The sequence below is a fragment of the Ciconia boyciana genome, chromosome 2 (assembly GCF_034638445.1).
Source record: "Ciconia boyciana chromosome 2, ASM3463844v1, whole genome shotgun sequence".
Classification (NCBI taxonomy): Eukaryota; Metazoa; Chordata; class Aves; order Ciconiiformes; family Ciconiidae; genus Ciconia; species Ciconia boyciana.
This window is the reverse complement of record NC_132935.1, coordinates 107,683,946-107,698,094: the sequence shown is the minus strand read 5'-3', so window position 1 is coordinate 107,698,094 and position 14,149 is coordinate 107,683,946. Positions and strand designations below refer to the sequence as shown.

The following is a 14,149-nucleotide window of genomic DNA, read 5'->3' as shown; positions in this document are numbered from 1 at the left end:
GAGTCAAAACTGTAGTTAACAGTTTTGCACCCGAAGAGGGGAAGAGACACTTGCTAGGTGTGTTGGAAATGTAGCATTCTGCTGTGTTTCTTAGCAATGGTGATATCCTTGATGCCTTTCCCTGCTCTTAGGGGATTTTGCCACCCCTTCAGTCATGACTTTGGTGGTTTGGTTTGAGCCACTAGCTCTTCACTCAAGAGCTCAGTTCTCAGCCTCTTAGTCATGGCTGTGGTCCCATCATTGTGAACATTGTCGCACCCATCCTGCACACACATTAGTGTCACTGGCATTTCTCTCCCAGTAGCTTCATGATCATATCGAAGCGAGACAGAAAGGAGGAGAAAAGGCATCACATGCCTTAAAGTTCTGTCAGAAGGAAACAACCAGAAAACCAACAGGCTAAAGTGTCCTTTCTCATTTCTTTTATGTTAGTATATTACAATTGTCTTTTATTTCTGTGCGTCAAAGGCTGGACAGAAGTCCAGCAACATGGCGAAGGTCACAAGGGTCTGCTTCAGTGCTGGCAGCTTTGTCCTTGTGCTGTGGCTTGCTCTGAAACCTTTGTTGTGAATCATACACAATGGTAGGAAACACTACATGTTGCTGAAGAACTTTCTCAGTTATGTCTTCCAAAATGAACACTTTGGTCCACAACTGGGCAAGGCAGAGGAATCTGATCATGCATTTCCAGATCAGAAATGAACAGCAGCTGCCAGTGATTGAGCAACATCACTATCCATGCAATGCCTCAAACTGATTACTCCACTTACCTACCCCTGCTTGATTACTTTGACTTGTCCAGAAATCTCTGCACACTGGCCGAAAGGTGTATTGTTCTTTAGGCTGCTATTCTGCCCCATATTGTATTGGGAGCTTAACTGAGAACCTTAAACATTCCTAGGAGGAAAGCAACAAAGATGTTCTTATTAAAAAAAATAGAGGAATGGATAAGCAAGCCCAAAATGGATTTTTTTATTCAGAGTATGAATTCAGTTGGCAAATCTCTTTGCTGTCGTCAGAGTAAAATTTCCCATGTTCCAGTATGATGTAAAAATGGAGTTGTAAGCTTGGTTTGGATTTTCAGCTGGAAAAAGCTTTTTATTTTTACTATTAGAACATTTAAATTCCAACAGTCAGACTAAATGCAAGAGGTCATTACACATGGTTATAGACAACAATAAGTCAGAGCCAGAGTTATACCACCAAAATAGAGGAAGGATATTTCAAGAAAACAGCATATAAAATTTAAAAAGCAAAAAAAGTGTCAGGAAAACAGCTCACAAACAGGAAATAGATACTTGCTTAGAATAAAAATTTCAGATATATTTCTTGCAGAGCTTAACTGCTATTTAATGTTTACTGATATTTCACCTCTGGAATAAATTCTGATCCTATTACACAAATTAGAGGAGGAGCTGAGAATTTATTTCAAAAGGGAATAATCCCTGAAGAAGTTATGTTTATAAAACCAGTTCTCTTTCAGTATTCTTTCTACTTGTAAAGAAATTTAAGAATACAGAAGTAAACTGCAAGGCAAAGCAGCCTGTGTGATTTGAATAAAAATGTTGTTTCCTACGTTTTGTCATGGAAAGCAAAAATTAGCTTCCTGAAAAAAAAAAAATCACATGAAAAGAATATCGTAAGACTATCCAAAGGCAAGAAGTGACTGGTCTTCTCCTACTTAGACAGGAATGGATAGCGAGAAAAGTATGGGCACTTTGTAATAGATCAGGATAGCAAGTTCTAGATACAAAAGGGAAACCCACAAAGATTGGAGCAGATTCTTCAGTGGTTTATGTGGTTGTAGATTCTCAACAATGCCTGAGAATTTGGCCTTCCAGTCTTCTGCTGACTGTAACTAGATAAACAAAATCATATTGGGATCATGGCAGAAGGTTTGTGTTACAGTTCTGTGAGTGTGATTGAAGAGCAAAGAATAAGCTGTGATTTCTATGAGATGAATTATATGGTACTGATCAAATGTTTTCTAACTGAAATCAGAATGTGGGGCTAAAAGTCACTCTAACAACATGGAGCAAATTCCAGAGAAGTCATTTTGCAGAAGAGTCTACTAAGGACTAGGCTGGAATTTGCAAACCTAGGAGTCCCAAATGAAATCCCTAGATTTTCAGTATTTTTCCAATAAGGGGTCTGATTTTTAGAATTGTTTCCTAATGCATGACTCCCACTAACTCCTGTGAGTCAAGACACTTGTAATAATATACCAGTATCTTGGGTTAAGGACCTCACCTGTGTTAACTCCTAGGCACTCTTTCTGAATGCCATCATTCACATGAATGATAGAATTTCTGTTGCTGCTGTGCACAGAAATTTCTGTGTGTAGGAACTGTATATGTTTTCATGACAAATACCAGAGTAATTAAAACCAACTCTAGAAATGCTAGTTTTTTAATATGAAAATATTTTTTTTAAATTGCATATAATTCTTAAGGATGTTCAATTTTAAAACCTTTTTCTCTGTTGAAGTTACAGTCTTACCAGGTCTGTTGCCATTTTACTGGTAGTTTTGCTTTAAACACTGGTGATTCTCCAAGATTCTGTTTTTTGAAAGGTGGATCAAATACTGCTGTCACTCTCTCCACCTACCTGGGAAGTAATTGGCCTCCAAGGCCAATGTGACTTAAGTGGGATTATTCTAGCTTTTTACTCTGTAAAAATATCAAGGGCCTATTTAAAAGAACAGAGAACTATAGAAGACATCAATACATTTAGCTGATCAAGCCCTGAAAGTAGTCATCAGCCCAGAGACTTTAGCTTGAATTACTAAGGACTTAAAGGGATTTTGCCCCAATGTAAAAGCATGGTATAAGAGAACTGTTCCCACTGTACTTTGCAGGCATTATTTTGCTCAGTTTAATTTCAAAGGATGAATCAATAGAATCCATTTGATAGCTTCAGCTAATTTTTTGCTTTTTGGAAAGATTTTTCTTTTCCTCTGTCCCCACAGGCAGAAGAAGAGAGAGATGATATGGAGAGAGTCAAGCTGGATAATAAAAGAATTCTCTTCAACCTGTTGCCAGCACATGTTGCACAGCACTTTCTTATGTCTAATCCAAGAAATATGGTAAACCAAGATAAAATTTAAATACATGGTGATGTTGTATGGGTGTGACCCTGTGTAGCTTGGGTCACCTTTCGACTGTATGTTTTCAAGAAAGGCTTGGATTTCTAAAATTTCATTCATGTTAAAAGGAATGTAAAAACTTGTGTTCAAGAATTAGATTGGGATTATTTCTTTCACTGTAGTGTTCTCCTTCTCTGAAGAATTTTAATAAAAAGCGAGATAAGGGAATGTTGTGTCGTTCAACGTCAATGCAGCCAAGTGTCTGCATGCAAATCACTATTTTTTTTTCCAATCAATTTAGAATATTGGGATTTATCACAGTATTTCATGAGCTCAGTTTGGTTCTGAATGGTGAAGTGTATGAACTGCCAGACACTTCCGTGTGAACCACTCTAGTTCTGGAAATACGCTGCCATTACCAAACCCATCCATTTAAAGTTAAAAACAGAGAATTGTACACACCCAAGGAAGACACAGTAGCTTTTAACATCAAAGGCTGCAAAGTGGTTCATGAAGCTCTTACCAGAGTCCTTACAGTGCAGCTGACATACCTGCAGCACTGGAGTAGCCATAATGGCCACGATACTGCTCTTGAGAGTTTGGATCAATGTATTTGAACCACAGAAGAGTGGATTTACTTTCCGTGAGCCCTCCGAATTCTTAAGCAGAAACCTTACCGTACAAAACAGCATTATATTGTTAATGTTGAATACAGGACTCCGCAACTCAGGGAAAGACATGAAGGGGCGAGGCTGGTTTTGTGCTGCAGGACAAAATTGTTCCGTCTCCTATTTTAGTTATAAAACAAAACTGAGAAAATGCAATTCTATTTTTCATACAATAAAAGTTCTGCAACTGTTAAGACTTTCTACCAAATTTTTACTCACTGCTTGAATGTCTAAACAGAGAAAACAACTAAGTTGTTTTAAATGGGTTTAATAGCTTAGGTGTTAATTTTCTTTTATGTTTTTGAGTGGAGAGATCTTTCAACATTTTTTAATAAGGCTGGCTTTCTCTCTACCAAAAATTAAGGCTTTTGTCCTAGCTATTGCTTAGCAGTAGAATAGATATCATTATAATGATGCCTGGTTTAGATTAATCCTTTAAAATAAAAATTATATCTGCTCATGAACTGCAGGACCTTTATTACCAGTCATATTCACAAGTGGGAGTGATGTTTGCTTCCATCCCAAATTTCAATGATTTCTACATCGAATTGGACGGCAATAATATGGGAGTGGAATGTTTACGCCTGTTAAATGAAATTATTGCTGATTTTGATGAGGTAAGGTCTAAACGCTTTGTCTTTTGACCATATCAGTTCTACCAAATTACTATCAACACAGATTATCTGTAGCAACTCAGCATATCTTGAACTGCCTGGATAAAATAGTACTGTAAACTTCCTATTTAATTGTAGTTGGTGTCCACTGGGCTTCTCCAAAGTGCCCAGTTTGTACTTTTAGGCACATGAGCCTGACCTCAAATTCCTCTAATATAGGAAGAGTATTAAAATGCAAGTTAACGGTAGTTTTTTCAATGACCTCAAAGTGGGCAAACCTCAACTTACCAAAAATAATATGGTTTAATCAACTTGCTCATATTATCTGATAACTATGGTTGCTTGTCTAAAATATTATGTAATATTTAACAGTTTTATGTTTTAAACAAAGCTTATGGACAAAGAATATTATAAGGACATAGAAAAGATCAAGACAATTGGAAGTACATATATGGCAGCTGTGGGACTTGTACCTACTTCAGGAACTAAGGTAAGAAGATTTTACATGACATTCATTTGTGGAGGAACCATTCTCCTTCAATTTCCAGAGGAACATCAGAAACACAATTAACTCTATGTGATCATAGATAACTTGTATTACTTCTTTACATCAATTTAAATCTGAAATTCAAAGAACAACTGTAGCCTGAAAAGAAAAATTGCTATCCTAGCAGTTGCTCATGTGGCTTCATTTGGGATTTCATTGTCTGCAGCTCAGGATTCTCTGCAAATTGGTGCATAAAGCTCCTAAGTCAGAGTGGTAGTATTTTAAGCCTGGTATCTTAGATGACCTTGTAAGATTCAGGGAAGGAGAGACTCTAGGTGTGATGAATTTCTGCAAAACTAACACAAGAATATTAAAATGTGATTTTTTTTTTTCTTTTATTATATTGAAATCTGGGTGCAACCTACAATCAAAACACAGCCTCTCCTAACCCCCATCATGGACAGCAACTTAGTTGCATGGAGAGCAACTTAGTACATTGCTGCACTTTACCCTGGTCCCTCCAAATCAGCTCTTCTTTGTCTCTACTGCTAGCATTCTTTTTACTCCTTTACTTACTTAGCAATAAAAAAAGTCAAAGTCATTTCAAACCCACTAGTTCTGGGGCAGTTCTTCTTCTGTATCCTCATTAGTACTCCTGAGTGTGTTTCTTGCCTTAAGTTTGTCTTGGGTCAGAGATTTCCTAGATTTGTATGCAGCATCTGGGAAAGCAGAGAACCTTGTGGACAGTATACCGAATATATTGAATAGAGAGTACTATGCACATTAATAATTATATTCATAAAAGTAATTTATGAAAAAATAATAAAATTAATAATATGAGGAATATAATTAAAATGAAAGCAATCCATGTCTGCCCAGAATTTCCAGACACCTCTCCCCTGTTCTGATATGCATGTACGTATGTTGTAGAGGTACACTCATGCATATGGTTAGCATTGCAAAATCACACTGAATTAGAGGGGAAAAGCAAAAAGGGCCAGAAGATGGCCTGTGAACTTTCTAGTAACAATTATCCTTGTTAAGTAAATAAAAAACAAGGCCACATTGAAATCAACTGTTAGAATCATGTTGGAGTATATCACATGCAACTAATTTTCTGGTCTGCAGGGTATTTACAACTGATGCTTTCCTTTGTATCATTCCTAGAAATCTACGCATTACAAAAAGGCATTTTTAAAACTGTTTATGCTGAAATCTTTGACTCCTGGGTCCTGAGACAGGCAAAAAAATTGATCCTTTTAATTTCGTTTGGTGTGATCTCACGCAAACAGGCAACAGCATACTTGTGTGTCTGCTATAAATGCTCTTTGAACTATAATCCTGAAAACAAGTGTGTTATTGGGTAACTTTGGCAGCATATGTTCCAAAACCTAAACATGTTTATCTCTTGTATTTTATAGTTGCTAACTGAAGGGTCAGCTGAGTTAGCCTAGTACTGAAGATACCACTCTAAGCTTATGATAATAATGCATTTTAAATCACTGCAGAAGGTCTTGTACAGGACTTTGCCTTTCTCTGAAATCTTGGGGCAAATTTTTATCTTTTCTGTACAGGAAGAATTTATTTAACATTTTGTATTCCAGAAAACCTAAAGATCTTGTATGAAACAGCCAATATTTTTTACTTTAACTTGGGGTTTCAGGTCTTCTGTGATCTCTTCCCACTGCTTGCGTGATGTAAATGAGCAGAAATTATTCACATCCTCTCGGCAGTTTTCCACTAGGTCTTCAGCATGCAGCTATGTATTAGAAGTCTGATGATCCTGGGTAGCCCATCATGCACAGACAATCACTGCCAGCCATCACACAGTCCCTGGGCTTCCCTACGGAGTCATATGTGTCCATGGGGCCATAAGAGACTCAAGTCCTTCTGATCTCCCTTCTGCCAGGGGTGTTCCAGCTTCATCAGAAAATCTGGAACAGCCTCTGATTGTGAGCCACCAATTTCATACGAGGATTTGGACATAAGCAGAAAGCAGTGGATGGGGTTAACTGTGCTCTTAGCATATTTACACATATAAGAACCCAGTACTCTGATTAAGATAAATATTTTACAGGACTGTTGTTTCTGCAGCTTGACTTCAGCAGGTGACTACAGTAAATGCACATTGCCTCTGTCAGAGTGGTTTTGCTGTGATGCTCTGGGCAATCTTTCCAGTAACTATTCCTCTGATGTTTAAATAAATAATTGCTTGCCAGTTACACCATCAGGGCAGCACACAAACCAAGCTGTTTGTAGATCTTTTGCACAATGTAAGTTCATTGTGTGTGTGGAGTCCTTTGAAATGACGTCTGTGATTCCACAAGGGTCCTGACTTCACCACGGTCCTAACTTTGTGGTGTTCTTCAGTGCAGGTTCAAAAGAATTTGCCTGTAATCCTTTTGAGAGGCATCTGTCACCTGCAGCGCATCCAGTATTTGTCACCAGTCCTCTCTCCTGCAACCCTGAGGGGCATTGCAGGAAATCAAAGCATTAATTGGGCAGCAAAGGAATTGAAGGATAAGGAATATAAAGAAGATTAGAGGAATAACTAAAACTATACACTCCTCCCTCCCTCCTCCAGATATTCAATATTCTTCTCTGTTGGGAGTGTAGCCATCAGCTCTTTAAACTTAATTATTGTTCTTCCTTTGCCTTAGTGAGGCTGGAAAAGAGTAGAGTTAGTTGACATTGCAAGAAGCAGAATGCCAGAGACCCAGGCAGGTAAATAAAAATACCCTTCCTAAAAATTGGGATGTCTTTCATAATTTTTTGTTAGCACTTTGCTCTAATTTTTGTAAATTTCCCAGCCACATGAAGGAACCCTTTCAAAGTGAGACAAATAAAGCAAATAAATAGAAACCTATTTCTCAGGGTTCTCAGCCACTGTCAAGAACTCCATTTATACAATCTCACTATCGTGACAAAAACCCAGCGAGCTCTCATCTCATGCCAGCTGCCACAGCCCTGTTGTGCAACACCCTAATGAAGCTAGACTGCCACTGACCCTGCACTTCTTACACCATACCCTACCTTTAGTCCACTTTCACTTTGCAAACCTGTTCAAGAATTCATATTTATTATTCAAATAAGAGCACAACATAAGAGCAACCATACTGAGTCAGGTCAAAGGTCTATTCTAGTAACCTGTCTTTAACTAGCCAATGGTAGATCCAGGGGGAAGGGTATGAGTTACAGGACAAACATGCAAACCTCTCTTTTCTGCTTTCTAATGAAATTCTTAAGCAGAGCTACAGATAATATCTTTGTACTACTTTGTAGCAAATATTTCTTCCATGAGTTTGAGTAATTATGTGTGACTCCAGCTAACTTTTGGGATCCACAATATCTTCTGAAAATGAGTTCCACAGTTTATATTAGACTAAAGTTGTAAAAATTATTTTCTTATGTTTTGGGGTTTTTTTACAACTTGATACTTCAGCATTTCATTTCATCCCTTCTGGTTCTTTTGCTTTAGTTCATTTAGATACATTTTATAACAACTCATTTCAGCTTGCCTGGAAAGGAAAGAAAATAGGGGTGTTCTGCATCTCACAGGATTAAACCCAACAGGAATTTTGTCAATGGGAACAGCATGCACCCCACGGAGCTGGGAGCTAGCAAAAACCCCAAAGGGAGAAGAGGGCAGAAACTATAGTTATTAATAATCATCAGGCAAAGCAGTTTTGTAAGAAAGCAGGTTATATTCCCTGCCATGCTCACAACAAACATCTGCAGCTCTCTAGCAACAGAACCACTTTACCACGGGAACTTTGCTTTCCATTCTTCCCAGAAATTAAAAAGAGAGAGAGAAGGGGGAAAAAAAAAAAGGATCCAGTACTTGAGAAAAGAATGCATGTGCTGTAGCCACCATCAAAAGTTTCTTTTCACAAACAGCAAAATGGGTTAGATTCTTTTCCTAAGCCATCCAGTCTGAGTTTTTCATTGTTTTTCACTTTGGTATTTCACCTGCCTCTCAGTAACATACAAATCTAATGTGCAATACTATTTTGTTTCTAGGCTAAAAAATCAATTTATTCCCATCTGAGTACACTGGCAGATTTTGCAATAGAGATGTTTGACGTTCTTGATGAAATCAACTATCAGTCTTACAACGACTTTGTCCTACGAGTTGGTAAGTCACGTTTCTACAATTATCACACAAGCAGAACATTGTTGTTTGTTGGCTGTCCCTGTGCTGTCTGCAAAGGATTACCTGTCCTGCCTTCATGATTAAAACTGAAAAGCCTTCTTTAGCGGGAGAGTCACATCCATATAGAAAGTCAGCAGGCTGGTGAGCATCAGTATTAAGGAATTATAATTGTGTCCAATTCCAGTGTGTTTGCTTAATCTACGCACCCCTAAAAGGAAAATGCACCAATAATTTTATACAGTATTATTAGGGTACCCAGTCTTGTGGCTTACACTGTTTTGCATTGCTAAACTGCTGAAAACTCGGTCTGACTGCACTTAACTATTAAGTTAAATTGCATCTGCAAAAGCTTTGTTGGCATTAAAAGTGTGATGGGAGCTTTTGGTCCACAGATGCCAAATCACCTCAACCAGTCCTGTTTTCTCCAACAAATCAAATCCTCTGGTATTCACAACACAAACCTTCCCATGCAATCCTTTACATGTTATTACATCTTACCTCTCAGAGTCCTTTCTCCCAGCCTTCTTAGAGAACAAGTTCCCCTCTTCCCTTCCTTCCCTGCATCCCGATCCTCTCCAGTGGTACTTCCACCGCTGTTCTCATTTCATTGCATATGCTAACACAGATAGTTTTCTCCAGCTTCTTTCTCTATATATTTTCATGGCTGAATTGTGAGAATGGGCTGGATAAGGGGAAAAGTGAGGTTGCTAGCAGTGGAAGATTGAGAAAGACCAAAGCCATCAAGGGCAGCAATAGGAGAGTTATACATCTTTGCCCTCCTGTACATCCTAATAATTATAAACCCCAAATTCTCTTTGAACTCTGTTAGAACTGGTCTTTCCAGGTTCACATAGGGGCAGAAGACAAATAGCTAACCCCCATTTTTCTTCATAACTTGCCTGGGAAAAGGTTTGCACAAAACCTCATGCAGGGTTTAGCATCTGCAGCCCTGGATCAGGGCACTCAGGAGAAGGAACATTTCCTCTTTCATCTTACAAACAAGGTGTCAAAATCAGTCAGAAATGTAGAATCAAGCCCTGTGGTTTCCCAAAAAAGATGCTTGAGCCAATTTCACATACTCTTGTCTCCTTCCAGTGTCTCCCTGATCTGAGTTGTCTAGTACTGACAACCGATGTGACACGCTTCCCTTACCCCCATTCCTCCTGTCTTCCAGGCCACTATTTCTGTTCCACTTGGAAAACCTCTATTAAAAGGCTTTATGTGAGCAACCACAGTGGAAGTCATAGCGAACAATTAAAGATCTTTAACAGTTTGTCCTGAATTGTTCTACAGCTAAACTCTGCACTACCACCGCTTTTCTACTTTTCTTAAAAAAATTTTTAAAAAAAAGAAAATCCACAGATGAGCCAAATCTTTATGTTGTCTATCATATTGCATTTCCAATAAGATATCTCTGTGTATGTTTTTATTTTGTTTCTGAAGCTCTTACAAATACAGAAGTCCAATTGGCATTAATTTAACATATATTATGTCCTATGACCAGAAAAATTCTAAGGCACTTGTGTTAAATCTATTTTTCAGGATTCATGTTTCCCTTGGATAATATGCTGTAGTGTTTGAAACCAAAGTAATTGTTTTGATTTTAGGTATTAATGTCGGGCCAGTAGTGGCTGGAGTCATTGGAGCCAGAAGACCACAGTATGATATCTGGGGGAACACTGTAAATGTTGCCAGCCGGATGGATAGCACTGGAGTGCAGGGGAAAATTCAGGTAAGTGCATTCTGAGACAATTTTGCAAACTGTACATACCTCCTGTTTTATATATGGTTACATTTTCAAGACCACTTAGAAAATGCAACCTCATTTGGTCTTGTGGTTCTTATGAAAAGGGCAACATGATGATTCAATGAAGGGCAACTCTGATGATTCAAGCATCAGAGGTACAGTTGTTTTCCATTATATACGCTTCACTACTTGGAGGCAAAGAAATCCTCAAATAAATCATTTCCCATCAGAAGAAACAGAGTTCTCTGCTGCATTGCACACAGTTGGAGGCAAGCCTGGGAATGCAACACTGCATGGGCCAGTCCTAGTGCTGTAGGAATTTTGCCTGAATAAGGACTACAAGGAAAGGATCTATGTCTATTTGCATCCTGCTGTATTTTATGTAGCTTTAAAAATTCCTTGGATACTTTGGATCGGAGAGGCTACACAGAGAACATTGTTGTTCTGCTAGAGCTCGGCTAGAATCTGTGCTGCACCGCTCAAAATCTCAATGAACTCTTGCAGTCCTTTATCCAAAATACCTGTCTAGGCTCCAGGGATCAAAAGTTCTTCTGGAGTAAATTAACGTCACTGGAACTGATCCAGCTCACAACAGTGGACAATCTGTTACACATTTCTGTTGGACAGAGCTTTATCTGGCTTTGTAATTATTCAGCTCAAGACCAGGAGTTCTGCTTCTCAGATTCCACTTTGGTCAGTGATTTTTAATTCCTTAAGAAAATTCTAAGTGAGCCTGAGAGCAGCAGTAGGTGCTCATTCATTCTGCTTATGCATATTTCATGATAGAGAAGTATGGGCAGGGGTGGGCAGTTCTAGGATTAACCTTATAAGAACAGAAAAAACTAATACTTTTTTTTCTGTCTTCAGGTGACAGAAGAAGTTCAGCGGATATTAAAAAGGTGCAGTTATGAATTTGTGTGCAGGGGTAAAGTCAGTGTAAAGGGAAAAGGTGAAATGTTGACCTATTTCCTGGAAGGAAAGGCCGATGGAAATAATTCACAAACACGGTCTTTAAACTTAGAGCGGAAAATGTACCCTTATGGGAGAGCAAACATTCAAACAAAACTGGGCACCAGCTGTCCGTCAGTATCCTCAGTTGCTAGCTTTACTGTAAAAGCTGGGCTTGGAGCAGGTCAAACATCTGCCACTCACACAAATCAAACACTGCATTATCTTCCTTCTGTGCCAGCTGTGAAGGAGGCGTAGAGCAAAGGAGATTCGGTCGTGCCATTTGCAGTGAACTTGGAGAGCAATGGTTGCCTGAATTTTTACCAAGAGATCAGAGGTCATAGGCCATGGCATTAACCAAGGACCACTACAACCCAACCAAAGAGAACTTGGGGACTGTGTAATGAACTCTTGGGATGGAACATATAAGGGCTAGCAATTCTGTTAGGAAAAGTCAAAACCTGATTTTCTGGAAATGAGGAATATTTTCTTGGCATTTTTAAAGAGTAAATGAAAAAAAATGAGATAAACGTGCAAGCAATTATATATATGTGTGTGTGTGTGTGTGTGTGTGTATATATGTTTTAATCTATATATGCACATATACAAACAGTCCTGTGTAGACTTAATAGAGATTTATAGAGATAAACATAAAAATATGTATTTATTTACACATCCACCTGCAATAACATAGCAAAGAGATTTCTCTTTCTGTCATAACCAACACTGTTGGGTCTGGGATTAGCAAAGCTGCATTTAACCATGGAGTGTGGGGCAGCTGGAGACTCTCCAGGGCTACAGCAAGAGTTAGAGAAGCTGGGCTCCCAGTGCACGAGTTAAAGCAATGAGAACAGCATTCATTGTGCTGTCAATGGCAGATTAATGAAGGCTGGATTCAGCTAATTGCTAAACCCTATGTATTTTTTTAAATTCTCCTTGCATACTCCAAAAACTTCAAAAAAATTCCAATTCAAACCATAACACTAGGATATGAAGTAGATAAACCACAGAGCTTAAAGGTTTGGCAGAAGAACAATATATATTCTTTCCATTAAAAAAAAAAGGGGGTGATAGAGTTTAGAAGTTGCTGCCTCTTCACAGGTCATTTGACTCTGTGCAAGAAAGAGGAGACCCCTGCAAGCACAGCAATATGCTTATGCAATATAGAAACATTCCTTATGTACAGTGCCGATTTTATTGAAGAGCAGAAGGATGGTATTATTTCAGGCTTTTACAAACAGCACAGGTCCTGTGGCTCAGTTCCAGGGTTTAGCTTTACCTTTCTAAACAGCTCAAAGAATAGTCCTGTACTGGTGACAAACATGCTGTTGCTAGCTTTGTGACATCTGTATGTTTGCCAACATAGTCTTGCGTCTTAGTTGATTTTAAAATTTATGCCACAGTTTTATTATATCTTGATTCTACCCAGGCTCACTCTTCAAAGCTGTACAATTATAGAAAGCTATAATTCTGAGAACAAGCACAGTCAAACTTTGCCCAAATGAGGAGAACACTGGTACATGCCAGGAGAGTGAGGCCTGCTCTTAATCTGCATAAAAGGGAACATATTTTGACTGCTTTTTCCTTTAATGCAGCCCACATCCTATTGTTCATAGTTTCATCTTGAAACGCTGATCTGGATGTGAAATGTGGTATGCAGCTCCGTACTCAAGGTGGGGGCAGTCGGAGGTCATCCTGCTGAGTGACATGTGCTCCATGGACAGGTGCCATACTGTCCTGATGGGGATGCACAAGCTAACCAGCCTCACTGTTTTCCAAAAGAGAAGCAAAACTTTACGTTGTCTAAAAACATGCAAAACTTCCTTTTAACTAAAAAAAAACTGAAAAAACCAAACCTGAAAAGCCCACCTAAGACTGCAGAAGTTATCCAGGTTGTACAGCAGAAAACTTGCATGTACTAGATGTCACATTTCCCTTTGGTGGGCCTATTTTATTACTGATTTCAGTGGAAATAAGATTCTGAGCAATTCTCCTGCAATCAGCATTTGCTTTGGAGCAGTCACTATTTGTGTTAAAAGTATATGGACAAATATTGTGTCAACAGGTGCAAATGGTTAAACAAATACTGCAGGAGTTTCCCTTCTCCATGTAGCCATATCAGGCTGCTGTGGGACTCCAGTTGTTTTCAGCAGGCTTTTTAATTAATTTTTATGTACCCTGTCAGCTAGGTGCTTCATTACAAAGCTAGCAGAATTAGTGTTGTGATTAAAGTCGCTATAAAAAAATGAGAATTGCTTTCTAACTGTACTAAGTGTATGCACCCTGGCTGATCTGTGGAAAGTCACTGCATTTCTTTATCTCCTAACAGCTATCCAGGTATTCTTCTAGAATAATTTAATTCTGGTTTTGAGGCATTCAAAGCCATTTAAATAGATACATGTAGAGAATACAGATTTAAAAGAACAAACATTTACATAATTAAACTG

At 38.5% G+C, this 14,149-nt stretch overlaps 1 protein-coding gene across 2 annotated transcripts in view; it reads left to right on the top strand.

Moving 5' to 3' along the window:
* Positions 1–12,176, top strand: part of ADCY1 (adenylate cyclase 1) — a 158,433-nt gene extending 146,257 nt beyond the window's left edge. Inside the window, exons 15-21 of one of the 2 annotated variants that reach the window (XM_072851397.1) lie at positions 2,969–3,085; positions 4,224–4,370; positions 4,759–4,857; positions 8,875–8,989; positions 10,615–10,739; positions 11,622–11,653; positions 11,944–12,176. In XM_072851397.1, the coding sequence (XP_072707498.1) occupies positions 2,969–3,085; positions 4,224–4,370; positions 4,759–4,857; positions 8,875–8,989; positions 10,615–10,739; positions 11,622–11,653; positions 11,944–12,046 (738 nt within the window). In that variant the 3' untranslated portion in view covers positions 12,047–12,176. Of the gene's footprint in view, positions 1–2,968; positions 3,086–4,223; positions 4,371–4,758; positions 4,858–8,874; positions 8,990–10,614; positions 10,740–11,621 lie in introns of both variants that reach the window. The other variant, XM_072851396.1, reaches the window with a different exon arrangement.
* The last annotated feature ends 1,973 nt before the right edge of the window (positions 12,177–14,149 follow it).